Genomic DNA, 27,452 nt, shown 5'->3' with positions numbered 1-27,452 from the left:
GATAGGTGGAATTCAAAGTAGAAGTGAGACTCAACTTAGTCTCACTACTTAGTTGAGTCTTCTTGGGCCATGGATACTTCTTGGGGCATAGATACTTAGTCACATTGCATAGATACTTAGTTTTATATACAGACTTCTTGGGGCATTGATACTTAGTCACATTGCATAGATACTTAGTTTTATATACAGACATCTTGGGGCATTGATACTTAGTCACATTGCATAGATACTTAGTTTTATATACAGACTTCTTGGGGCATTGATACTTAGTCACATTGCATAGATACTTAGTTTTATATACAGACATCTTGGGGCATTGATACTTAGTCACATTGCATAGATACTTAGTTTTATATACAGACTTCTTGGGGCATTGATACTTAGTCACATTGCATAGATACTTAGTTTTATATACAGACTTCTTGGGGCATGGATACTTAGTCACATTGCATAGATACTTAGTTTTATATACAGACTTCTTGGGGCATGGATACTTAGTCACATTGCATAGATACTTAAGTTTTATATACAGACTTCTTGGGGCATGGATACTTAGTCACATTGCATAGATACTTAGTTTTATATACAGACTTCTTGGGGCATGGATACTTAGTCACATTGCATAGATACTTAGTTTTATATACAGACTTCTTGGGGCATGGATACTTAGTCACATTGCATAGATACTTAGTTTTATATACAGACATCTTGGGGCATTGATACTTAGTCACATTGCATAGATACTTAGTTTTATATACAGACATCTTGGGGCATGGATACTTAGTCACATTGCATAGATACTTAGTTTTATATACAGACTTCTTGGGGCATGGATACTTAGTCACATTGCATAGATACTTAGTTTTATATACAGACATCTTGGGGCATTGATACTTAGTCACATTGCATAGATACTTAGTTTTATATACAGACATCTTGGGGCATGGATACTTAGTCACATTGCATAGATACTTAGTTTTATATACAGACTTCTTGGGGCATGGATACTTAGTCACATTGCATAGATACTTAAGTTTTATATACAGACTTCTTGGGGCATGGATACTTAGTCACATTGCATAGATACTTAGTTTTATATACAGACTTCTTGGGGCATGGATACTTAGTCACATTGCATAGATACTTAGTTTTATATACAGACATCTTGGGGCATGGATACTTAGTCACATTGCATAGATACTTAGTTTTATATACAGACATCTTGGGGCATGGATACTTAGTCACATTGCATAGATACTTAGTTTTATATACAGACATCTTGGGGCATGGATACTTAGTCACATTGCATAGATACTTAGTTTTATATACAGACTTCTTGGGGCATGGATACTTAGTCACATTGCATAGATACTTAGTTTTATATACAGACATCTTGGGGCATGGATACTTAGTCACATTGCATAGATACTTAGTTTTATATACAGACTTCTTGGGGCATGGATACTTAGTCACATTGCATAGATACTTAGTTTTATATACAGACATCTTGGGGCATGGATACTTAGTCACATTGCATAGATACTTAGTTTTATATACAGACTTCTTGGGGCATGGATACTTAGTCACATTGCATAGATACTTAGTTTTATATACAGACTTCTTGGGGCATGGATACTTAGTCACATTGCATAGATACTTAGTTTTATATACAGACATCTTGGGGCATGGATACTTAGTCACATTGCATAGATACTTAGTTTTATATACAGACATCTTGGGGCATGGATACTTAGTCACATTGCATAGATACTTAGTTTTATATACAGACTTCTTGGGGCATGGATACTTAGTCACATTGCATAGATACTTAGTTTTATATACAGACATCTTGGGGCATTGATACTTAGTCACATTGCATAGATACTTAGTTTTATATACAGACTTCTTGGGGCATTGATACTTAGTCACATTGCATAGATACTTAGTTTTATATACAGACTTCTTGGGGCATGGATACTTAGTCACATTGCATAGATACTTAGTTTTATATACAGACATCTTGGGGCATGGATACTTAGTCACATTGCATAGATACTTAGTTTTATATACAGACTTTTGGGGCATGGATACTTAGTCACATTGCATAGATACTTAGTTTTATATACAGACTTCTTGGGGCATGGATACTTAGTCACATTGCATAGATACTTAGTTTTATATACAGACATCTTGGGGCATGGATACTTAGTCACATTGCATAGATACTTAGTTTTATATACAGACATCTTGGGGCATGGATACTTAGTCACATTGCATAGATACTTAGTTTTATATACAGACTTCTTGGGGCATTGATACTTAGTCACATTGCATAGATACTTAGTTTTATATACAGACATCTTGGGGCATGGATACTTAGTCACATTGCATAGATACTTAGTTTTATATACAGACTTCTTGGGGCATGGATACTTAGTCACATTGCATAGATACTTAGTTTTATATACAGACTTCTTGGGGCATGGATACTTAGTCACATTGCATAGATACTTAGTTTTATATACAGACATCTTGGGGCATGGATACTTAGTCACATTGCATAGATACTTAGTCAGACTTCTTGGGGCATAGATACTTAGTCACATTGCATAGATACTTAGTTTTATATACAGACTTCTTGGGGCATGGATACTTAGTCACATTGCATAGATACTTAGTTTTATATACAGACATCTTGGGGCATGGATACTTAGTCACATTGCATAGATACTTAGTTTTATATACAGACTTCTTGGGGCATTGATACTTAGTCACATTGCATAGATACTTAGTTTTATATACAGACATCTTGGGGCATGGATACTTAGTCACATTGCATAGATACTTAGTTTTATATACAGACATCTTGGGGCATGGATACTTAGTCACATTGCATAGATACTTAGTTTTATATACAGACATCTTGGGGCATGGATACTTAGTCACATTGCATAGATACTTAGTTTTATATACAGACATCTTGGGGCATGGATACTTAGTCACATTGCATAGATACTTAGTTTTATATACAGACATCTTGGGGCATGGATACTTAGTCACATTGCATAGATACTTAGTTTTATATACAGACTTCTTGGGGCATTGATACTTAGTCACATTGCATAGATACTTAGTTTTATATACAGACATCTTGGGGCATGGATACTTAGTCACATTGCATAGATACTTAGTTTTATATACAGACATCTTGGGGCATGGATACTTAGTCACATTGCATAGATACTTAGTTTTATATACAGACATCTTGGGGCATGGATACTTAGTCACATTGCATAGATACTTAGTTTTATATACAGACATCTTGGGGCATGGATACTTAGTCACATTGCATAGATACTTAGTTTTATATACAGACTTCTTGGGGCATGGATACTTAGTCACATTGCATAGATACTTAGTTTTATATACAGACATCTTGGGGCATGGATACTTAGTCACATTGCATAGATACTTAGTTTTATATACAGACTTCTTGGGGCATGGATACTTAGTCACATTGCATAGATACTTAGTTTTATATACAGACATCTTGGGGCATGGATACTTAGTCACATTGCATAGATACTTAGTTTTATATACAGACTTCTTGGGGCATGGATACTTAGTCACATTGCATAGATACTTAGTTTTATATACAGACTTCTTGGGGCATGGATACTTAGTCACATTGCATAGATACTTAGTTTTATATACAGACATCTTGGGGCATGGATACTTAGTCACATTGCATAGATACTTAGTTTTATATACAGACATCTTGGGGCATGGATACTTAGTCACATTGCATAGATACTTAGTTTTATATACAGACTTCTTGGGGCATGGATACTTAGTCACATTGCATAGATACTTAGTTTTATATACAGACATCTTGGGGCATTGATACTTAGTCACATTGCATAGATACTTAGTTTTATATACAGACTTCTTGGGGCATTGATACTTAGTCACATTGCATAGATACTTAGTTTTATATACAGACTTCTTGGGGCATGGATACTTAGTCACATTGCATAGATACTTAGTTTTATATACAGACTTCTTGGGGCATGGATACTTAGTCACATTGCATAGATACTTAGTTTTATATACAGACTTCTTGGGGCATGGATACTTAGTCACATTGCATAGATACTTAGTTTTATATACAGACATCTTGGGGCATGGATACTTAGTCACATTGCATAGATACTTAGTTTTATATACAGACATCTTGGGGCATGGATACTTAGTCACATTGCATAGATACTTAGTTTTATATACAGACTTCTTGGGGCATTGATACTTAGTCACATTGCATAGATACTTAGTTTTATATACAGACATCTTGGGGCATGGATACTTAGTCACATTGCATAGATACTTAGTTTTATATACAGACTTCTTGGGGCATGGATACTTAGTCACATTGCATAGATACTTAGTTTTATATACAGACTTCTTGGGGCATGGATACTTAGTCACATTGCATAGATACTTAGTTTTATATACAGACATCTTGGGGCATGGATACTTAGTCACATTGCATAGATACTTAGTTTTATATACAGACTTCTTGGGGCATAGATACTTAGTCACATTGCATAGATACTTAGTTTTATATACAGACTTCTTGGGGCATGGATACTTAGTCACATTGCATAGATACTTAGTTTTATATACAGACATCTTGGGGCATGGATACTTAGTCACATTGCATAGATACTTAGTTTTATATACAGACATCTTGGGGCATGGATACTTAGTCACATTGCATAGATACTTAGTTTTATATACAGACATCTTGGGGCATGGATACTTAGTCACATTGCATAGATACTTAGTTTTATATACAGACATCTTGGGGCATGGATACTTAGTCACATTGCATAGATACTTAGTTTTATATACAGACATCTTGGGGCATGGATACTTAGTCACATTGCATAGATACTTAGTTTTATATACAGACATCTTGGGGCATGGATACTTAGTCACATTGCATAGATACTTAGTTTTATATACAGACATCTTGGGGCATGGATACTTAGTCACATTGCATAGATACTTAGTTTTATATACAGACATCTTGGGGCATGGATACTTAGTCACATTGCATAGATACTTAGTTTTATATACAGACATCTTGGGGCATGGATACTTAGTCACATTGCATAGATACTTAGTTTTATATACAGACATCTTGGGGCATGGATACTTAGTCACATTGCATAGATACTTAGTTTTATATACAGACATCTTGGGGCATGGATACTTAGTCACATTGCATAGATACTTAGTTTTATATACAGACATCTTGGGGCATGGATACTTAGTCACATTGCATAGATACTTAGTTTTATATACAGACTTCTTGGGGCATGGATACTTAGTCACATTGCATAGATACTTAGTTTTATATACAGACATCTTGGGGCATGGATACTTAGTCACATTGCATAGATACTTAGTTTCATATGGAGAATTCTTGGGGCATGGATACTTAGTCACATTGCATAGATACTTAGTTTTATATACAGACTTCTTGGGGCATGGATACTTAGTCACATTGCATAGATACTTAGTTTTATATACAGACATCTTGGGGCATGGATACTTAGTCACATTGCATAGATACTTAGTTTTATATACAGACATCTTGGGGCATGGATACTTAGTCACATTGCATAGATACTTAGTTTTATATACAGACTTCTTGGGGCATGGATACTTAGTCACATTGCATAGATACTTAGTTTTATATACAGACATCTTGGGGCATTGATACTTAGTCACATTGCATAGATACTTAGTTTTATATACAGACTTCTTGGGGCATTGATACTTAGTCACATTGCATAGATACTTAGTTTTATATACAGACTTCTTGGGGCATGGATACTTAGTCACATTGCATAGATACTTAGTTTTATATACAGACTTCTTGGGGCATGGATACTTAGTCACATTGCATAGATACTTAGTTTTATATACAGACTTCTTGGGGCATGGATACTTAGTCACATTGCATAGATACTTAGTTTTATATACAGACATCTTGGGGCATGGATACTTAGTCACATTGCATAGATACTTAGTTTTATATACAGACATCTTGGGGCATGGATACTTAGTCACATTGCATAGATACTTAGTTTTATATACAGACATCTTGGGGCATGGATACTTAGTCACATTGCATAGATACTTAGTTTTATATACAGACTTCTTGGGGCATGGATACTTAGTCACATTGCATAGATACTTAGTTTTATATACAGACATCTTGGGGCATTGATACTTAGTCACATTGCATAGATACTTAGTTTTATATACAGACTTCTTGGGGCATTGATACTTAGTCACATTGCATAGATACTTAGTTTTATATACAGACTTCTTGGGGCATGGATACTTAGTCACATTGCATAGATACTTAGTTTTATATACAGACTTCTTGGGGCATGGATACTTAGTCACATTGCATAGATACTTAGTTTTATATACAGACTTCTTGGGGCATGGATACTTAGTCACATTGCATAGATACTTAGTTTTATATACAGACATCTTGGGGCATGGATACTTAGTCACATTGCATAGATACTTAGTTTTATATACAGACATCTTGGGGCATGGATACTTAGTCACATTGCATAGATACTTAGTTTTATATACAGACATCTTGGGGCATGGATACTTAGTCACATTGCATAGATACTTAGTTTTATATACAGACTTCTTGGGGCATAGATACTTAGTCACATTGCATAGATACTTAGTTTTATATACAGACATCTTGGGGCATGGATACTTAGTCACATTGCATAGATACTTAAGTTTATATACAGACATCTTGGGGCATGGATACTTAGTCACATTGCATAGATACTTAGTTTTATATACAGACATCTTGGGGTATGGATACTTAGTCACATTGCATAGATACTTAGTTTTATATACAGACATCTTGGGGCATGGATACTTAGTCACATTGCATAGATACTTAGTTTTATATACAGACTTCTTGGGGCATAGATACTTAGTCACATTGCATAGATACTTAGTTTTATATACAGACTTCTTGGGGCATGGATACTTAGTCACATTGCATAGATACTTAGTTTTATATACAGACATCTTGGGGCATGGATACTTAGTCACATTGCATAGATACTTAGTTTTATATACAGACATCTTGGGGCATGGATACTTAGTCACATTGCATAGATACTTAGTTTTATATACAGACATCTTGGGGCATAGATACTTAGTCACATTGCATAGATACTTAGTTTTATATACAGACTTCTTGGGGCATGGATACTTAGTCACATTGCATAGATACTTAGTTTTATATACAGACTTCTTGGGGCATTGATACTTAGTCACATTGCATAGATACTTAGTTTTATATACAGACTTCTTGGGGCATGGATACTTAGTCACATTGCATAGATACTTAGTTTTATATACAGACTTCTTGGGGCATGGATACTTAGTCACATTGCATAGATACTTAGTTTTATATACAGACATCTTGGGGCATGGATACTTAGTCACATTGCATAGATACTTAGTTTTATATACAGACTTCTTGGGGCATAGATACTTAGTCACATTGCATAGATACTTAGTTTTATATACAGACATCTTGGGGCATGGATACTTAGTCACATTGCATAGATACTTAGTTTTATATACAGACTTCTTGGGGCATTGATACTTAGTCACATTGCATAGATACTTAGTTTTATATACAGACTTCTTGGGGCATGGATACTTAGTCACATTGCATAGATACTTAGTTTTATATACAGACATCTTGGGGCATGGATACTTAGTCACATTGCATAGATACTTAGTTTTATATACAGACATCTTGGGGCATGGATACTTAGTCACATTGCATAGATACTTAGTTTTATATACAGACTTCTTGGGGCATGGATACTTAGTCACATTGCATAGATACTTAGTTTTATATACAGACTTCTTGGGGCATTGATACTTAGTCACATTGCATAGATACTTAGTTTTATATACAGACTTCTTGGGGCATTGATACTTAGTCACATTGCATAGATACTTAGTTTTATATACAGACATCTTGGGGCATGGATACTTAGTCACATTGCATAGATACTTAGTTTTATATACAGACTTCTTGGGGCATTGATACTTAGTCACATTGCATATAGATACTTAGTTTTATATACAGACATCTTGGGGCATGGATACTTAGTCTTCTTGAGGATATGCTCCAGGTCATGCTCCAGATGTATTTATATGTAATGAATGAGTACTACATCAAAATACAATATAGGATTTGCATGATTTGTTGATTCAATTCGCATGATTTGTTGATTCAAATGTCATAAACAGTCATATTACAATAAACTATGATCATTTGAAGAAGACCCTGTTGCAATTTGAAGAAGCCGGCTTCAATAATCATCAAAAATGATTGGTACCAATCATTTTGATGCAGCCTGTATTCATTAATTTTAGTGTAGCTGGTTTATAGTGGGGAGTTATGAATATAAAATTAGTCCAAGCATAGGTGCTGTTTGGAATGAAATGTTATGCAATGATTTGTCAGCAAAATTGAAGTTCCCAACAAAAGGAATAAACACATAAACTGTGGTTCGCCTCAAGTTTGGTACATGAAGTGAAGTAGGTGTGTATTTCCCTGTGTGCAGTATCGAACCGTGCACATAATTTAATTGTGCAGAGTGTACGCACACGCATACAAGGGCAGTTTGTCCCCATACCAAACTTGATGTGAGGCACAGTATAGTGTACTTAAATATGTAATTATTGCATAAGACATGGACCTGTTGTGACTTTTCCCGTCACTTCTACATCTCTCATCACCTAAGAAAGTAATGTCAATATTTGTTCTTTTCTTTTAATTTTCAGCTGATGAGGAAGTTAGCAAAGTCCCACATATTGACTTGCAATGCACCGAAAATGTCGCTGATAGCAACAGTGAAACGGAATCGGAAGATGAGACCATGATTGAAAACAAAGCTTTCCCACAACAGAGATTTTCACCGGTGATGAAACCTCCGTCATCCTCCAAGAAACCTCACAGACCTAAACCAATCAAAGCCAAGATTGATTCAAATGTACCAATCAGGAGTGAGCTATGCAGGGGAAGCGACCAACCAGATGGCGGTATCATTTTGGGCCAGGATGGACAACCAATCACAAGACCAGTTGCTGGTGGGAGTACATTCCAGCCCAAAGGTGCTGTGTTTAAGGCTCATCCTGGAAGAGTTAAAAGTGAACAGAGTAGTGGGAGTAAGGCCAAAGCATTTCATGAGTATCAACCATGGAGAAGTAAGGATGACAAAATGGGTGGACAGGACGTGCAGTTGAAGAAAACAGACATTGAATTTACAGATCGAAGCAAAGCAGCTGCACATCCAAAATATAGGAAAACAGACTCTACTATTGCAGTGACTACCCAGATGAATCAAATGCCAATTGCACACAAAATTGAGAGCACCCCTAGCAGCACCTCGCAAGGAACACTTGTGAGTACAATGCAAGGAGGCTCACAAGTACAGACAAACCCATATCCTGTTGGAATTTACTCTACACCAGTTGCTGGGCAACAGTCACTAGAGAAAGTTGGCACAAACAACCAACAGCAGACAATATTAGGTGTGGTCAGTGCAGATGCTGCTGCACAAAGGGGACTTCTTACATCTGGGCAAGTCCAGTTGAATCCAGCCCAACCTGGAACTGTTATTGTCAACCCTCAGGTCCTTAGTGGATTTGTCTGCGGGATGGGAACGCCTGGTACACCAACAGCTACCAATGCACCAATTTATGCAACATTAACTGTACAGAATCCACAAGTAACACAACCGTCAACTCCAACTGTAGTATCAGATTCCACAGGGCAGAGAGTGTCAGGAAATGTGGTGAACATTGTTCCAGCAAGTGGCACAAACCCATCGTCTGTGTCAGCCTTAGCATCAGGAGGACAAGTCCCCATGAATGCATCAAAACTTTTACAGACAATATCAACGGGAAAACAAGTTGCTGAACCATATCTCATGCCAGGAAGTCCTGGAATAGTTAAGACTCAACAGCAACAACAACAGCAGCAACAACAACAGCAGCAGCAGCAACAACAACAACAGCAGCAGCAGCAACAACAGCAGCAGCAGACTTTAAGAACACCACTTTTGTCAAACATAGTGCTGAAACCGAACAATAATGTCATTCCAATGCAATCTAGACAACCTGTAACCCAAATAGGCACGGCAACAAGTCACATGACCACAATCCCTGTCACACTGGCTTCCGGAACTGTTGGTCAGCAGCAGCCCACAGGTGTCACACATCTGCAGTATATTCTACCATCGATACCTGCCCAGATGGCAGGCACCAATAAACTGCAAGCTGGCATGCAGCTCACTGCTGCACCTACAAACCAAGTTCAGTTAGGAAGCATTCAGTTGACTCCAACACAACAAAACAGTCAGTTTACTATTAAGGCAACATCAAACAACCAGCTAGCCCTAGTCCCTACCAATCAAAGTAACCAATCACCATCTATTCCTACAAATCAGAACTTGCCAACAACGCCAATACTGACCTTAAACGGCAGCAAAGTACAAACAGTTATTCCTGTGATGTCATCCCAACCTGGTGGGGTGACGCCTCAAATAGTGACTTTATCAACCTCAAATGCCCAGCAGGCTTATGTGCAATCGCCACAGAGAGTGACAATGCAACCAATCTCAGCGTCGATATCTGGTGCAATGGGGACTCAACCTATGACTATCATGACACAGCCATGTAGCCCGGTAGTTACTGTAGCAGCTGGTTTGCCTACAATGACGATACCAAGCACTCAGATGTCATTGCCAACTGGGACCATACTACAGCAGCAACCTGGACAACCTCAGCAGAAGCTGGTACTTCCTGGTGGACAAAGGTGAGTCAGTCAGGAGTTATTGGTAGCCTATTTTGTTTTACACACCTGGTCCTATTTGCAATGTCGCATGTTGTTGCGTTCGGCCACAATGACCCATTATGTTAGAAAAGATGCATTTTTTTAAGTTGTACTTTTGTCCATTCAATTCTCAATGCATGCAGAATATTCTAAACTTACACGTGTGTAAAACAAAATAGGCTACCAATAACTTCTATAATATTTTTATTCCATCAACAACTTTTTAATTTATTTTAAAAAGTCTTATGAGTAATGTAGTGTGAGGTGCAAAATACACTGTAAAATTGGACTTCCCACTTTTAACCCTGGGCTCAATTTTTGGAGCCAGTCAGCCAGAAATGCCTTAGAATGACAGGTGTGAAACTTTCAGCAATAACTTAGTCGGGAAATTACACAAGAGGGCACATAAATTGACAGAAAAGGATCACCTGCACAGTACCAAAATCGCAATACATACATGTATAAACATTGTGGTAGTTATAAACGTCAGTATCATGATTGTTGGGAGGTATGATACGTGCTGGTGATGCATGCCAGAGCATGATACCAAAATGAGACACCACAAAAAACTATGAACAATATCTCCAGATTATTCATGCACTTGAGTTGTATACTGAAAATGGGTCGCCTGCAAAACATTGCAAACAGATGCAATTTGTGTGAGGTTGTTTTCTTCTCAAAGATAATTTTTCAATGTCTATTTTGGTTTTTATGTACAACTTGTGAATCCCACAGAGTAACATATGTACAACAACATCCTGGCAACCCATCTTCCCCAGCATCCATCTTGGTTCCTGCTGACCAGTTAGCTGCTGCCACAGGTCTGAGATCAACACCACCTAAGGTGCAACAGAACATGCCTATCCAACCAGCTAATATGGTACCTATTTCGTTCTCAAAAACGACCACTACTGGTGGATATGCACCACCAGGTAAGATTTTGGAGGGAAAGCTAACCCTTATCTAAGCGTGACAAGATATGTTGGAATAAAGACTTTTTAGTTCCTTGTAAAATAAATGTGTGAAACACAAAAGACAAAACTATCTTTGGATATACTAAGTCAAGTGGGTATGGGCTAGGACAAAATGTTTCTATGCTGCCTGTTGACTAGGTATCAGACATCTTGTTTGTTGGAAACTCATATTCCAAGTTATGTGCATCTTTGCAACAATTTGTTTTGTATTCAGTTTGATCAGGTTTGCCGGAACTCGTATATCAAAGACAGCTTTATATTATTTTCACTTAGTAGTGGAAGTGAAAAATGAATTCACATATATCTAAACCTGATATGCTATGGGGGAGGGGATAAAGATATGAGCCACAAATCATTACCAGACTTATATTGTGAACCAACAAGCAGATGTGGGAAACAAAAAGGAGTATGAAAAGAAGAATGAAACAATAGCATATAGATAAAGAAGTCAATGTTTGTTGTTCGGTTATGTTAACTCATACAAGCAATGTTGACCTTGAAAAGTCAATTTTATATTTTGTTCAAAAGGTTCTCCAGCTCCAAAAGTTGTTCCTCTCGCAGTTGCCAATGCAAGCGCCCTCAAGCCTGCCAAATCTCCAGCTCCATTCAGCATCCAACCAATAGCAATCACCCCTAAACAGAAGTTGACGGTAACTGTTGCACCACAGAACATTGTTTCTATAGCACCAGCTCCTACAAGTAGACCTGGTGTTATGGTAGCTAATCCAATGTCAACCGGATACAACATGACAAATGCTTCACTAGGACAACCTGCCTTGTCTCCAAGACCTGTCGGCATTGCCTCACAACCAGGTTATAATGGCGCCCTGGAGAGGCACGTGACTTCTGCTGGATCAGGAGTCCAAGTTGCACAGACAAGAACAGTGTTCTCTTCAGGTTAGTATATATAGTACAAAATAAAATGGAGAAAAATAATAATACACCAGCATCACAGATCCCTCAATGTGCTTTACACTAAAACCACAAAAATAAATCTATACCAAAAAGTTCATATAGCTTGTGAACATTTTATGAACTATGTGTACTGTGGTCAAAATGCGAGCAGGTGTGAAAACTTCACTGGTGGAATGTTTATGTAATTTATTGTTAATACATGAGTAGAGCATGAGACTAAGCAGTTTTGAATTCACAAGGCAGCTCATTCCAGTGGGGCAGCTATAACAAAAGAGCTGTTGCCCAATGTTCTATTTAATTTGGAATCTTTGAGAAGTAACATATTACTATTATACGTTCCACAACTGTTTGGAGTAACCTTTGGAGTAAATTTTTGTGCAGGTATTAATATTATCATTTGACGGGCTCACTGACTCCACACTATGCAGTTAGGAAGAGATCAATAATATTTAATTCCGTTACATATTTCGGACAATAGTCGAGGTCCAATGCCCTTTAATCTTTTCCCAACACTCCAATGTATTATGGAATCTATTATAGAACGTAATGTAGGAGTTGGATTATGATTTTCAAAAAGTTCAGAAATGTGTAATGGTGCAATATTGTTTATAGATTGATGCACAATAAGTAAAGTAATATTTTGAAAACAATTCTAGATGTAACTGGTAGCCAATGAAGTTCTTTTGTATGAAATCACATTTGATTTTATACACTTACAAGTTGAATTTACTGTAAGCTTTTGCTCATCTGATAGTCTTAAACCTGAAAAAAACACCAAATTGAAGTCAAGTCCAAAGTCAATTAAATTAATATGCCATGTTTTTCTACTCAACAGAGGCCATGCCTGTGGTAACTGTTCCATCCTTAACAATGTGCAATCAGATGAAAGGCAAAGTGGAATCAATGATGCCTTCAACATCACTTGGTGGCAAGAGAATCAAAGCTACTGTGGCAAACATTCCCGTAGCAACAAGTTTGATGACTGTACCATCTTCTCCTGTGAACAAATCAATCTCTTCTTCATCTGGTGGACAGAGTAAACCTCAGTCGTACAAACATATGCCTAGGCTTGCCCCAATACAACCCAGTGGAAGCTTAGAAAAACCTAGGTCCCCATCACTGCAATCTGCTCCTAGATCTCCAAGTGTGTCCAAATTACATAATATTGACAGTCCAAAAGAAGTTGGTGTCCGGCAAAAAAGGCCACTAGAAACTGCTGAGAAGAATTCAGAAAGTAAATCAAATAGATCACAGGAGGAAAGACATGTCGATCGCATCTTAGGTAAAGCGCCCCCAAGCAAGTTGATTATTTCGGACACTAGTGGTCAGATTAGTGTGGGCCAAGTAGGTGCTAGTCAGACCACCCAGTCCACCTCACTACCAAAAAGAACAGAAAGGACATCCAAAACTAGTATATCATCAACTGGAAATGGGCAGCATTTCCAGTTGGCTAAAGTGCCTGAAGGAAAAAGTGCAAAAAAGGCTGATGGGAATCATCATCAACCTGGTAATAAGGTAGAGGAGCATGCTGGGAGTCCATCATCAGGGAATATGGTTGATGGGGAGACTTCTGAAGAGAAGCCACAAAGGTCATGCAAAGGAAAGTTGTACAAGAAGATCTTGGAACAAAGTGGGATGAAGAAGGCACAGAAGGAAAAGAAAAAGGTAAGAATGTATATGGCATCACTCTTGGTAAGGGTAAATGTGGCAGACAGTTTTCAATGTCAGTGGAAGACTGGTTTCTGTTGTGTGCTCCGTAAACATGTATTCATGCTCTGATAGTATTTCATGGTATACAAATGTGACACTTTGATGAAATGAATATTTTATGATTCACTTACGCACTCACAAGGGGTACCAATTATTGTGGAAAAAGAATGCAGTTGGCAGATTAAGGTAGGGTGGCATTTTTAGCTTGTTCAATATAAGAGAAAATTTTGCAACCAATCAATAGAAAAGTTTTTAGGGTTGAAGGATGATGGTACATTGTGCAGTGGTCTCCAGCGAACTAGGTAAAATGAGCACCTTTGCCAGCATATCTGTATTGAAATTGGAATTCATAACCACACGATTACGAGTTGCAAACCATACCTTGCTGATTTATCATATAAATGGAAATATACAAAATGTTCTGACCCATTCTCTTCCTATTTATTTCCTTTCATGTATCCAGAGTGGCAAGTGTCAAAATGGAAACAGCCCATCCCAAAATGACCAGACGGAAGATCATGACCCAGATGGCAATGGTCACCAACCTAGTATGAAAAATTCCAACGAACATCGACAGCAGCAGCAACAGCAACAGGGAGGGAAAGCTCAGGGCTCAGGTACATCAGGAAACCAAGGTAGCCATGGTAACCAAGCTTCATTGGGTGACCATGGAAACCAGACTTCATCAGGTATCCAAGAAACGCAACAATTAGTTAATCAAGACGATCAAACCTCGCAGAAAGAACTGGAAACCTCTGAGAGTAAGCAGCCAGTCAAGACTCTATCACCTGTACCTGAGGGGGAGACACCAAACAGCTCGGCAGCAGGCTCAGCAGTGGTATTGCCAACAGGGACATCAACAGCTATAGCAGGGACCTTGCCAACTGCCAGTGTAGAATCTGCTCAGGACAGAGCCAGGACAAGTATATTGAAGAGGCATATAAATGATGGCATGGAGAGGTATGTATATATTCTTTCTATTGATTGTAATTCCATGCATATATATTCATAAATTGTCATGTACTGCAGTTTAAGTTGAGATAGAGAGATTGAATTTCTCTGATCGTGAAGCAGTGGTAGAATATAAATAAGAATGGCATTCTGTGGTTAGGAAGTCGCATAAACCGATGGTCCCATGTACAGAAGATTTAACCTAGTGTGTCAGCATTATTGGAAAAGAGAAGGGGGTCATTCCCAGTTCTGATACCTATAACCCGCCCTCTAGGTTCCAGAGGATTTCCAGTATAGCCTAATAGGCTATCATATACATGTCATTATACAGGAGTTCCCTCTTGCATGGCACATAAACACATGTAATTGTACAGTGCATGTACTGTTGATTGAATGCAAGCATTTATACACATAGCAAATAATGAATCTAAATGACTCTGCATAGGAGCAATCAAATAAGAGTTGTTACATGGTATTGCTTTAGTTTAGCCATGGGTATACTACAATGTACCTGACTGACTGACTGAACACATCAAAATAAAAAAATTACTCCTAATTGTTTATTTGTGTTTCTCAAACTTAAATATGCTCATTGGTTCTTTTCTTTGGTCAATTGTCTGATGATCTAGTTTTATTTCTCTTTCCAGAGTCCTTGAAGAGGTGAATTTTGCAGCCCAGTTTAATGAGCTGCCAGAGTATCACCCTGAAGAGCATGTGCAAGATCTCAATGCGATCCCACTAACTCCAAGGGCAATTGTCAGCAGCTACAGACGCAAACGAAAAGGATCTTTCAGTAAGTATATGTTGTATTGTATACACCATTAATGACCCAATGTTTAAGATGACAATTAAACTTGAGTGAATTGATCCAAGATTTTCATTTACATTTGTCCTTATTTATATTATTTATATTCATCACAACTCAACTTAGAAATGGTATTTATTGTTCAGGGGTTCTTTCACAATTTCACTAATGTTTAATTTGTTTCATATCATTGTGTGAGTACTAGAACACCTTATATGGGAAATAAATTAGAACAACTGTGTCATCTGAAATTGTAATAATTCAAATGACAGCTGTAGCTTCTGTGTACATGTGGTAGTTCATGCAGTTGTGGGAAACTTGACAGGCTTTACAATTTCAAATCAATTTCCAGACCTAGAAGAGTGATGGAGAAAAAAAATAACTTACTCAAATTAAAGGCATAAAACAAATGTGTCCTGCTAATTATCAAATTGAAAGAGCACACACATGAAAACATATCAGTTTCCACATTAATAATAATATTGTATAATAAATGTACCAAAAGAAGGCCATGAATCTGATATGGCTAGACTATTTACTTAAAAAATATGATTTGGTAAACTCAATTTTGGTGTGGTTCAGCAAAACACATTAGAACTGAATTTTATTCACCCAAGTTTAGCCACCAAATTATATTATGTAACAAATATATATTCCACACAGGTAAGGGTGACTCGGATACAGACAATGACCCAACATCCCCCAAACTGAAGTCTCCGACTCGAAGACGTAGTTCTAGCAGCTCAGAGCCAGGTACTCCTCGAAAAGGAACATCAAATGATGACACAGTGTTCAAATTTGGAGATAAAATCAACATGGCTGCCATGGCTATGGAGACAGGGATATCTGCAAGTACACTGATCGGGAGACCATTAGGTATGTAGGGTGTTTTTTGGCTGTTAAAATCAGTGAAATATGACATAATCTGATCGAACTAGGTTAAAGGCACAATTGAGAAATTACTACAGAGGTATAAAAAATAGGAAGCGGAAAAAATGAATATAGTATGATAATAAATTGGTTTTAAAAACAGACGGATAATGTGGTTCCAACATGCCAAGTTTGTCTTTGAAGAGACTTCATCAATATATTAACACATGAGCAACTGAGACCCTGCTGCTGTTGGGATAGAGCCAATGTCTATTTAATTTCATTCCTTCTCAGCTGTATAGATTGCCAGATTTCTGATTAGTATACATGCAAGCACACTTATTGCAAGAAGTGTTTCTTAAATATTTTACATTTCAAGACAAAGAGAAGCTGATTTTGTATTGAAAAAGTTGAACAGAAATATAGGATGATGCAATTGATTTTGCCAGATAAAATAAAGAAACATTTTCTTCCCAATTATTTTCAACCAGCTGTAGAATTATTGTAACATTACATTGTTTGATACTCTTTATCACAGGCCAAGAAGATGGAGAGGATTTTGAGTTGGAGCCTGACAAGAACTCCTCGACTCTGAGAAAGATCTTGGATCAGAGGAGGATCTTAGTGATGCAGCTCTTCAAGACACATGGACTTTTCCCGTCAGGTTAGTGGGATGGCATGAACCGTCTTTGACAAAGATCCCAAAGGGTTGATAATTAGCACATGGTTTAATTTGAAGCATCATCTGACCAGTAAAAAGCTTAAACCTAAAAAATTTGTTTCTATTGGAAATGAAGTCACAGCTGAAGTTTGTATATCCATCACTTGAAAATCTTAAACAAAATTTGCCCATGGCTAACCCAAAGTCCAAATCTCTTTTTAAGCTTATCACATAACATTGTTATATTCTTTTCATTAATATTGATCTTTTTTCTTTCAACAGCATCAGCAACAGCATCATTTCAAGCGCAGCACCAAGACATCTTCCCAGCGAAGTCATGTCTCCAGCTTAAGATTCGAGAAGTCCGCCAAAAGATCATGCAACAATCCCGAGAGGACGAGGCAGAAGGACTTGAAGGTGGTCTGCCATCACCCAGCAGCCCCCTGCCATTATCACCAAGGACATTGAGTTCATTAAAACTGGGCAAACTACCCTCATCACCCTCTGCAACTTCTAGACTAACATTTACAACAACTAGTATGACTATATCTGGTCCGCAATCAAGTATGACGGCTAAGTTTACTTTAACTCCCACACCACCCACTTCTCCTATGGTCAAGTCGGGTTCACCGTCACCTGCTCAAGCTTCACCGACCATGACTAAATTTCAGTATTCCCCTCATTTAGCTAGTAATACAAAACCGATGTCACCGTTAGCACGGCAGACGACTACGAACCAGCAGGTAACTCCGCAATCGCCACTGGTGCAGGTCACCCCGACCGCAATGGGATCTCGACAAGCCTATTTTGTCTACCCAACACCAATGTCACCACTTGCAGCTCCACACCCGGCAACACAAAGCGTAGCAGGAAACTTAGTGACGCAACAGCCCCAGTTAGGAACAGTAGCAACAACCCAAGTAGTGAGTGCTGTGCAAGGAAGCATTACAGCCATTCACCAACCTAATCTATTGCAGCTACAGAGGCCAACAGGTGCCGCCGTAGAAACAAGTTCAGCAAATGCTCATCATCCTTCCAAGTGAAAAAAACCCACAAGAATTGGTTACACACAGTCAATGGAATTCAAAAGAAAATAACGTGAATACATTAATTTATTGTACCCTTTAGGTGAGTGCCATTGCTGATATCTAATTATCAATGAAACCATGAAATCAACATTGATAGGTATGTCAACCTGTTATTATGTTTCAATGTTGAATGCATGGGAGGTAAAACATATATATATTCAAATATATACACACATTATATATTATTTGTAGGTTCATTTGTAAAACAGTAGCTGGTAATACTGTTGTCCTAGGGTTATTAAAATGTCCAGTAATTGGACAGACACTTAGTATCAGCATCTGGTATGCAGATACGGTGTTGGCTGTTTATGCAGAGCAATATTTCATCACTTTGAGCAGAATGATAGCCACAATTTGTCTGTTCAATTTCAGGATGAACACTAAAGAGTATTTTATCTTTGTACTTTGCAAATATAAATTGCAATAAAGCTTAAAACTTGTGTTTATTTTAATTAAATCTGCTATTCCAGTTGAAATTCATACACTCCCTATATATGGAAATATTGGAAGATATAACCTTAATCTTCTACACAGGGAGTATGAATTTCAAATTGGGGTTACCTAAATGGGTGAATCCATCTGAAATCTACACCACCTGTGTGGAAGATTAAGGCAGTTTCCATATGGGGTGTATGGCTTTCAACTGGTATAGCCCAATGTTGAAGTAATACAGTAATTGGATGGTTTAGTTTAATCAGTGTTACTGAAATCTACACAGATAATGTTTAAGGTACAACTCACTCCTTGTAATTCCCAGAAGTGCTGTCAAATATACACACATATATATATGTTGCACTCAGCCAATAGTGACAATAGGGGGGTAAACTGTACAATGGTTGTGTATTACTTGTGTGGATTGTTTTGCAAGAGCCAGGTGCACTCAAATTTTTTAGGTGCATAAAATCATCTGTTGCACATGTGTAATGTGATTTTGCATTTAGCCATAATCTGTTGAGTGCTTTGTGCTATTCCAGTTGAAATCCATGACCTTGATCTCCCACACACGGAGTGTGAATTTCAAATGGGGTTATCTGATTGGGTGACTATTATTTGAAATATAGCCCCCTGTGTAGATTTTAGGTCATGTCTTCCATACGGGTGTATGGATTTCAACTGGAATAGTCCTATTGTGTGCATAGTGTATTGCATTGCATAGAGCAGTTTCAACAAACTAAGTGATCCTTGTCTCACATGAGTGTGCCATCATACAGCACAATAACTTTTGTTATTTGTGAAATAAAAATAAGAATTAAACCAAATTAAATGTCCCATTTTTAGCATAATTCAAGTACGGTACCACAATACAACTCCTGGGCACCGTTTTCATCAAAGAAACAATACAAGTTTCATATTATGTAAACAATTGTTAAAAAGGAGTCAACCGTACCTTAATGTTGCAGTCTTATTTTGTGTTATTTAAATTCTTGTAGTGTCCAAGTTGTTTCAACTTGTCTGCAAGTACAGTGTAGTAAGACACCATGCCTAATCTGGCCCTCTCTTTGAACATGGCACTTATATGTACAAATTTGCTTAAATTTGCTGTGTTAATACACAACAAAAATGCTTTATGAATCATAAACAATGTATTTTAAGTTATAATTACTTCGTATTACACAGGTATATCTTGAAAGACAATATTTATCCACATTTTGCAAAAATTGTTTATTTTGAAGTCCAATAAGATCCATTGATAAGAAATGATTATAGTTGTAATATCATAGCACTGCTAAGCAACATACAAATGAACTCGCTTTTTAGGGAATTAATGAAATAGTCAATATTATTTAAAATAAGACTTTGGTACATTGTGTAAAATAGTACACATTGTAAATCTGGTGGGCAATAGATATTTTCCGGACTGTTACAAGAACTTGAAAAGAACATTTTGAAAATACCTATTATTATATTATAAATGAATTTCCCATTCTCGGTGTCATAGTGACTAGAAACTCAGAGAATTATTAGCTCAGTTAAATTAATAAAAATATAAATCCAGCTTTCTATAGTATTTTCACTCTCTGCGAGTCAGGGACGTCATTGGGCGAAGCTTCAAATCACTAGCATTTGTTTAAAGCGCATATGTGTGTATACACATTACGCCGCATAGATATATGATATATGCGGTAAACGGCTGCTTCAACATGTTGACATCACTGAGTTGCTTAGAGTAGACATACTATAAGGTGATTTGTTGGAGATTGTGTAGAAGAGGATGGAAACACTTGTATAAAGCCAAAGAAAAAGCTTTAAAATGAAAGATTTTAAACTTGTTTGGTAAATATTTCATAAGATAACCAACATCAGGGCTGTCAGTTTTCCATAGAAGTAGTGATGCAACAGGATTAATTACCATAGCAATGGGTTTACACTATTTTTTTAATGTATTGTCCCGCGCTATGAGCATATAAGCAGGATGCACTTATCACCTGTGTATGTGTGCAATGATAGATTGACTGATACCGCTCTTTTCAAAGACACTAATCTTACAGGTGCGAGTGATCAGCATGATGTAAAAATTCTATAGAATTGTGATCAGGTCTTTATCCCTGTTCTTAGATAATCTATATACAATGCAGAGGATGGACGTAACGTCTAGTGCGGGGCAACACATTAAAAAATAGTATAAACCCATTGCTATTACATCACTACTTCTATGGCGAATACCCTCGCATGTAAGGGCGGCACAATGGGCCTGTGCTCCTACATAAAGAGACACATTTTAATGTCACCACCAAACTCAAAGCGACATTAGGTATAGTGGTGGTTTGAAGACTCATCATATACCAGGTATACAGGCAAGAGCCAAAATACTTATAGTATATTATGTATAAGCGTGCATTTTCTCACAAATCTTATGTGTGTTTTGCCATTTTGCAACTGGCAATTTGAAGCTTCCTTAGGTTGACCTATACACAGAAGGAATATATTTGTGGGAGCTACTTGGAGTGTGTGCTTTTACATTTGACATGTAATCTATTATACTCCCATATATTGAGTGTTTCCATATACACTGTCCTCATCAAATCACCGGTCTAGTAGTAATATTGATGTGAAGCAATACTTGTATAGAGAGAACATATTTTAGGCAGATTCAATTTATTGTACATGTATATTTCTTAGTTCTAAATATGGATATGCACTATAGTGTCAGTTAGATATTGGTATGAAGTTTATCTTTAAGGGAAGTCCTGGAAGGAAATATGCACAGCTGTAAGGCAATGAGAAAATAAGTTCTACAGGCCTGACCCAAATTTCACATTTTGGGGATTTTTTTCAGCTGTATGAAAGTAAAAACCGATTTTGACAGAAATTTCAGGTTTGTTTTGTCTTTTTTGGTCATGTTTGATATCTTTAAAGTGGTTTTGAGGTAAGAAGCATAAGCAAAAATGCAACATGACAAACAGTCATGTAGCAATCCTAGTCCATGTGTAGCTTCAATGCTCAAGAATTTGAATTTATAAGTCTCTTCATGAAGTATTTGAGTATTAGAATGAGAGGTATTGTCTTAAAGGTAGACTTGATGCAAATCTTATGACAATTTTTAAATGAAATGATGCAACTGAAGAAGAAAAAACATTTAATAGTCTTGAAGTTATTGCTTTATTGTCCCTATCAAATAGAAAGTTATATCAAATTTAATGTTTTTGCTCCATTTGGTTAAATATGTGGTATAAATTTGTCATATTGTATGGTTTGTTATTACAGTAAGTGGGTACGTACTTTTAATCAATCTTCTTGGTGATTTAGTTTTAGAAGCAATACCATTGTCATTATAAACATCAATTTGAATGTTTCAAATCATATTTTATATATTTCTTTATTATTTCCTAATCAGGGCTTAAAATCAGAAGTGTCTTTGAAATTGTAACCTCTAGGCCTGCCACAATGCGTAATCAAGTCCCTACTTACCATAGAGTTTATACATTTGCTCCCATTAGGAAAAATCTTAGGTCGGTGAGAATTTTTGTCATTTGACATATCTATAGTAGGCATAGTTAATGTCAAATAAGTTGTTTATTTGAGTCAAATACTATGACATATTCAGAAAATAATGGTTGAACGGGCAAGTGGTTGACGAAATTGCAAAAGAAGCAAAATTATTTCAGGCATTTTCAAAATCCTGTGGAGATCAACATTGGGATAATCCTCATGATTAAATGACTTAAAGGTGTAATGAACGACTTGTATGTACAATCAACACAGTTGTACATGAACAGCAATCAGGGTTAACAGACAGCCCAGGTACATCACTCTCATTGGCACAAGAAACTCTGAAGGATTTTGGAAATGACTGTAATAGAAAAGCATTTTCTCAACATTTGGACTGTGTTTAGCATATAGCTGGCATTGAGACATGATGCTGGAACAGTAATAATGGGTTCAGTATTGATATAATATTCATATTAAATATATACCTGCAATCTTTAGGATGGACATCTTTTGATACTGAAGTAAAATGTTCATTGTTGACATTAGGCAAATTAAAAGAACTTGTGAAGTCACTCCAGAATTTGCATGGATGTATGGCATGGTGTCGACGAGTACAAAAAGATTAGATATCCAAGTTATGTACACGATTGGAGCAAGATGTGTGTACACTAAATATTGACATTCATTGGGGTGTATAGGTGCATATAGTATAGATTGAACAGGAGAGGGGTGTACATCCTACCAATATGGTATGATAGGCAAGGCATTAGCCAGAGGGGTGTCCAGGTGGCATTTGGACACCCTAAAATTGGAAGTGAATAGGAAGTGGAAACCCTGATTTTGTAGGATATGGTATTTTTGACCATTTTGGACACCCTAAAGACACCTCTCTGGCTAATGCTTTGATGAAAGGCTGTGAGAGATAACATAAATCAGTCTAATTGAAGCTGTTAACTGAAAGTTTCAATTCAAATTGTGCATGTATAGGAGTGGATTTCACTAATTATTACAATACATCTTAGACATTTGCTTACAAATTGGTTTGTATCGTAAATTCTATTTCACAAGAGATGCAATAGACCTTTTCAAATCAACATCAGACCTGTCCTGAAAACAAAGTCACTATGTGCTTATGCAGCATAATAAGGCATACGCAAGCATCCTTACGCTCGCGTAAATTCACATAAACGCTTGCCAGTGACACGCATTACGCAAAGTGCAACTAGCATAAGTGCTGTGCCCAACAGCTAGGTCATCATAAACAAATGGCAGTTGGCTTTAGAAAACTTGTATTTGAAAAGGTCTATTGATACGCCTAAGTAACGGAAAACACATCCAAGTTACGATAGTTCAAGATTACTGGTAATGCTAGTGAAATCCACCTCTGTTACTAAAAACTGTTTACCACACAATGTGTGCGTATTAATATATGTCAGAAATTGAGGGAATGGAAGAAGCAAGTGGTATTATAAGTTTTAATTGTGGATGGATGAGAAGCAGTAGGGTCAAGTTCAGTGGATAATATCAATGTCAATTATGTCCACTATCTATTTCCCCTTATTTTATTGGTGCTTTATTTTTTCCCCAAGGTGGAAATGAGTTCTTTACTATAACCCTTTGAGAGTACAGTACAGATTTCACATTAGATTATTTTATTGAATGAGAGAGAGAGAGAGAGGATTTGTTACATTTCATAGGAGGTTGTGATTGTTAATAGTGGATGAGTGCAATTATGAAAATTCCAGCTTTCATGTATTCTGGATTTTCAACAATGACAAAAGGGCATTGTATGTGGTTTTTATCAAGAAACATGATTTACGGTCCATGTTGGGTTTGGTCTGATGGTATCTTGCAAATTTTAACCGTAGCACCACCAGGGCAATTTTTACATGTTTCATCTTGTTTTCATAAATTGACATTGATATTACTTGTTGATTTCATATTGATCAGTCCCAATCAGGCAAGTCACTCGGATTTTGGCTCTAGGGACGTCATAAGATATTTGGTAACTTTTCTCTTCACTTCTGTTTTAAATAAACATGAAGAAAAGGCTATATATGCACAGCTATTTGTGTCTCTACGACATTGCAAGAAAGTGCAACCAAAATCTTGGGTGTGTTAGTATCGATTGTCATGTGGAAATTTGAGCTGTCCATATGAATATGAACAGGTTTGTTTTGATATGTAACATGGTCTATTTATTATTCATCTGTGATATACAGGAAGTTCTGGCCAAAATTGTGTCTTTGGCATGAATCAAACTGAACTGTGATCTAACTCTAATCTACCAATGTACATAACATACAAATGGTGCAGCTGTGATGGAGAATCAAGTTTGGTTTGCCTATGACGAGTGAGAAGTATTTTCAAATGCCTCTTTGGTACTGATCAGTGAAGTTAAAGGTTCAAAGGTCGTAAGCAATGATCACATTTATATGTTTAGATGATTCCTTTTAATTTTATAATAAATGTATATTTATAAATATATCAACAAAATGAGAGCATTGTAAATTTCTAACTAAATTTAGAGAACAAAACCAGAAATGTGATAGTATGGACCACATTTTCCCATTGTTTTAGATCAAAGGAAGCTTACAAAAAGTATAATGTATTTCTCTTTATAGATGGCAAGATTTTATTCCAAAGTACTAGAAAATAATATAGCAATTAAGAGAAATATTATGAAATCAGAGTTGTCTGTGTCTTTATTTTGGGTTTTATGTGTCATTCCTTTTTGAAAGTAAATGTTCCAGAGGGAATCCCTTCCATAATCATTTTTAACCCAAATTCCCTAATGCTTATTGGCGAAAGGAAAGAAAGATGGAAGAAAAAAAGGATGAAGAGAAAAGTTGTTTTCTCTGCAACGGTTTTGAACCACCAACCCCTCGAGTGTAGAGCAAAAGATCAGGAATGTGAATGTTGCCCAGCCAAAGATTCTGTGTGTGAATATACAATTTTTAGGTGATTAAGCAATCAGGCCAGATGGGACGATTGGGGATATGGCCAACAAGCACTGTGCACTCCTGCTATTTATAATCTATTCAACATTTGTAATTATTGAAGAAAGAAATATTTGGGGTATACTTCCTCTATAGTCTTCTCACCAATTTTATTCTTTTATATTTAATTCTATTACCCCCACGACCCATTATTCAAAATCGCACACTGTGATTTGTTGAAACGCGTCACGCGAAAGACCATTAATTAGCGATAAAGTGGCCAGGGCAACGAACTTTATGTTCTTCTATCATCACAGTGCACAGTAAAGCGCACAGCACACCTGCTTATGTGGGGGAGAATGGAATGCCAGTGTGTTATTGTATGTGCATACCTGCTTATAGGGGAGAATGGAATGTTAGGTTGTGTTATTGGAATGTGCATATGCTTTGGCTACGCGTAGGCGCTCCACCTTGATGTAAACAACTTGAAATATTTGGGCAATGTGATATTTTCTCTTTAAATCACACTATTTTGTGGTAATAGAATAGAAATAAAGGGTGCATCATTATCCTTTACACGAAAATAATGTTTCCTCGGCAGTAAAAACCTTTAAATAATGGGATCGGCTGCGCCTCACCCATTATTTACGTTTTTACTGTCTCGGACACATTATTTTCGTGTAAAGGATCATGCATTACCCTTTATTTCTTAAATATGAAGAATAAAGTTGGTATGAAGAATAGCAGAGGTGGCAAGAAAGATTTCCCAACTCTTTCCTTAACCCTAACACTGAACACTGCCTTTTGCTATTGAAACAAAAAAGGTGAAAAGATGAACAAAGAAGTCACTTAGTAACCCCGGGATTCGAACCGTAGACCCCTCACATGCCAAGCATAGAATCACCGACCGGTAGCCATGGTGGTTTTGCTGACCTTTGATGCACATACTGTTAACGTTCGTCTAATGGCGCTATGGGCTCCCTTGACATAAAAATTCCACCAGCAAATAAGGGCATGTACCCTTAATTCTTGTTGGGATTTTTTAGAGGAGGGAGCTCTCTATTTGCACATGAAATTTACCCCCAAGGTAAAGGAGCCCAGTGCGCCATTAGGCGAACGTTTACGGTATAGGACTTCACTTGGGGTGATTGCGTCATAGCAGTGGTTATCATCGGGGTATTTTGTGCTATAAACCGGTGTTGTGAAATGCAGCTTATAGAACACGGATAACCTCTATTCAAAAGATGCCAAGACCTCAAACCTTGGGAAGTAAGTTTTGAAAGCCCTAACTCAGTGCAACACTACAGGCTTCAAACACACCATTAATAACTTAACAGAAAAGTATGCAACTTTTTTTTTTTACTTTTTACTTTAATAGTAGAATTTTATTGTTCCTCATCTATGTCAAAGAATATAACAGGAATATTTACACCAGCTGGCAAGAATATAATAAGCATTTGTGCTACTAATTTGATCAAACACAAAAGACATTTTAAAAAGCACCCTAAAAGTAATATTGCAGCCTTTAAACTAATAATACTTACAATTGCTCTCGTTTCAGAAAACAAGCGGGATTGTCACCCCTTTTCCAGATATTCACTAAATTTTAATTTAATTAATGGATAGGACAAATT

The 27,452-nt window shown here is 36.9% G+C and overlaps 1 protein-coding gene across 1 annotated transcript in view; it reads left to right on the top strand.

Moving 5' to 3' along the window:
• LOC140156053 (protein capicua homolog) overlaps positions 1 to 25,569 on the top strand; it is a 48,456-nt gene extending 22,887 nt beyond the window's left edge. Inside the window, 9 exon segments of the mRNA XM_072179165.1 lie at positions 8,923 to 10,957; positions 11,711 to 11,907; positions 12,478 to 12,846; positions 13,700 to 14,529; positions 15,038 to 15,534; positions 16,173 to 16,318; positions 16,994 to 17,206; positions 17,739 to 17,864; positions 18,144 to 25,569. Of these exon segments, the coding sequence (XP_072035266.1) occupies positions 8,923 to 10,957; positions 11,711 to 11,907; positions 12,478 to 12,846; positions 13,700 to 14,529; positions 15,038 to 15,534; positions 16,173 to 16,318; positions 16,994 to 17,206; positions 17,739 to 17,864; positions 18,144 to 18,904 (5,174 nt within the window). The 3' untranslated portion in view covers positions 18,905 to 25,569.
• The last annotated feature ends 1,883 nt before the right edge of the window (positions 25,570 to 27,452 follow it).

Source organism: Amphiura filiformis, chromosome 6 (assembly GCF_039555335.1).
Source record: "Amphiura filiformis chromosome 6, Afil_fr2py, whole genome shotgun sequence".
In the NCBI taxonomy this organism is placed as follows: domain Eukaryota; kingdom Metazoa; phylum Echinodermata; class Ophiuroidea; order Amphilepidida; family Amphiuridae; genus Amphiura; species Amphiura filiformis.
Note: the sequence above shows the minus strand (reverse complement) of the source record. Positions and strands in the feature narration are given on the sequence as shown.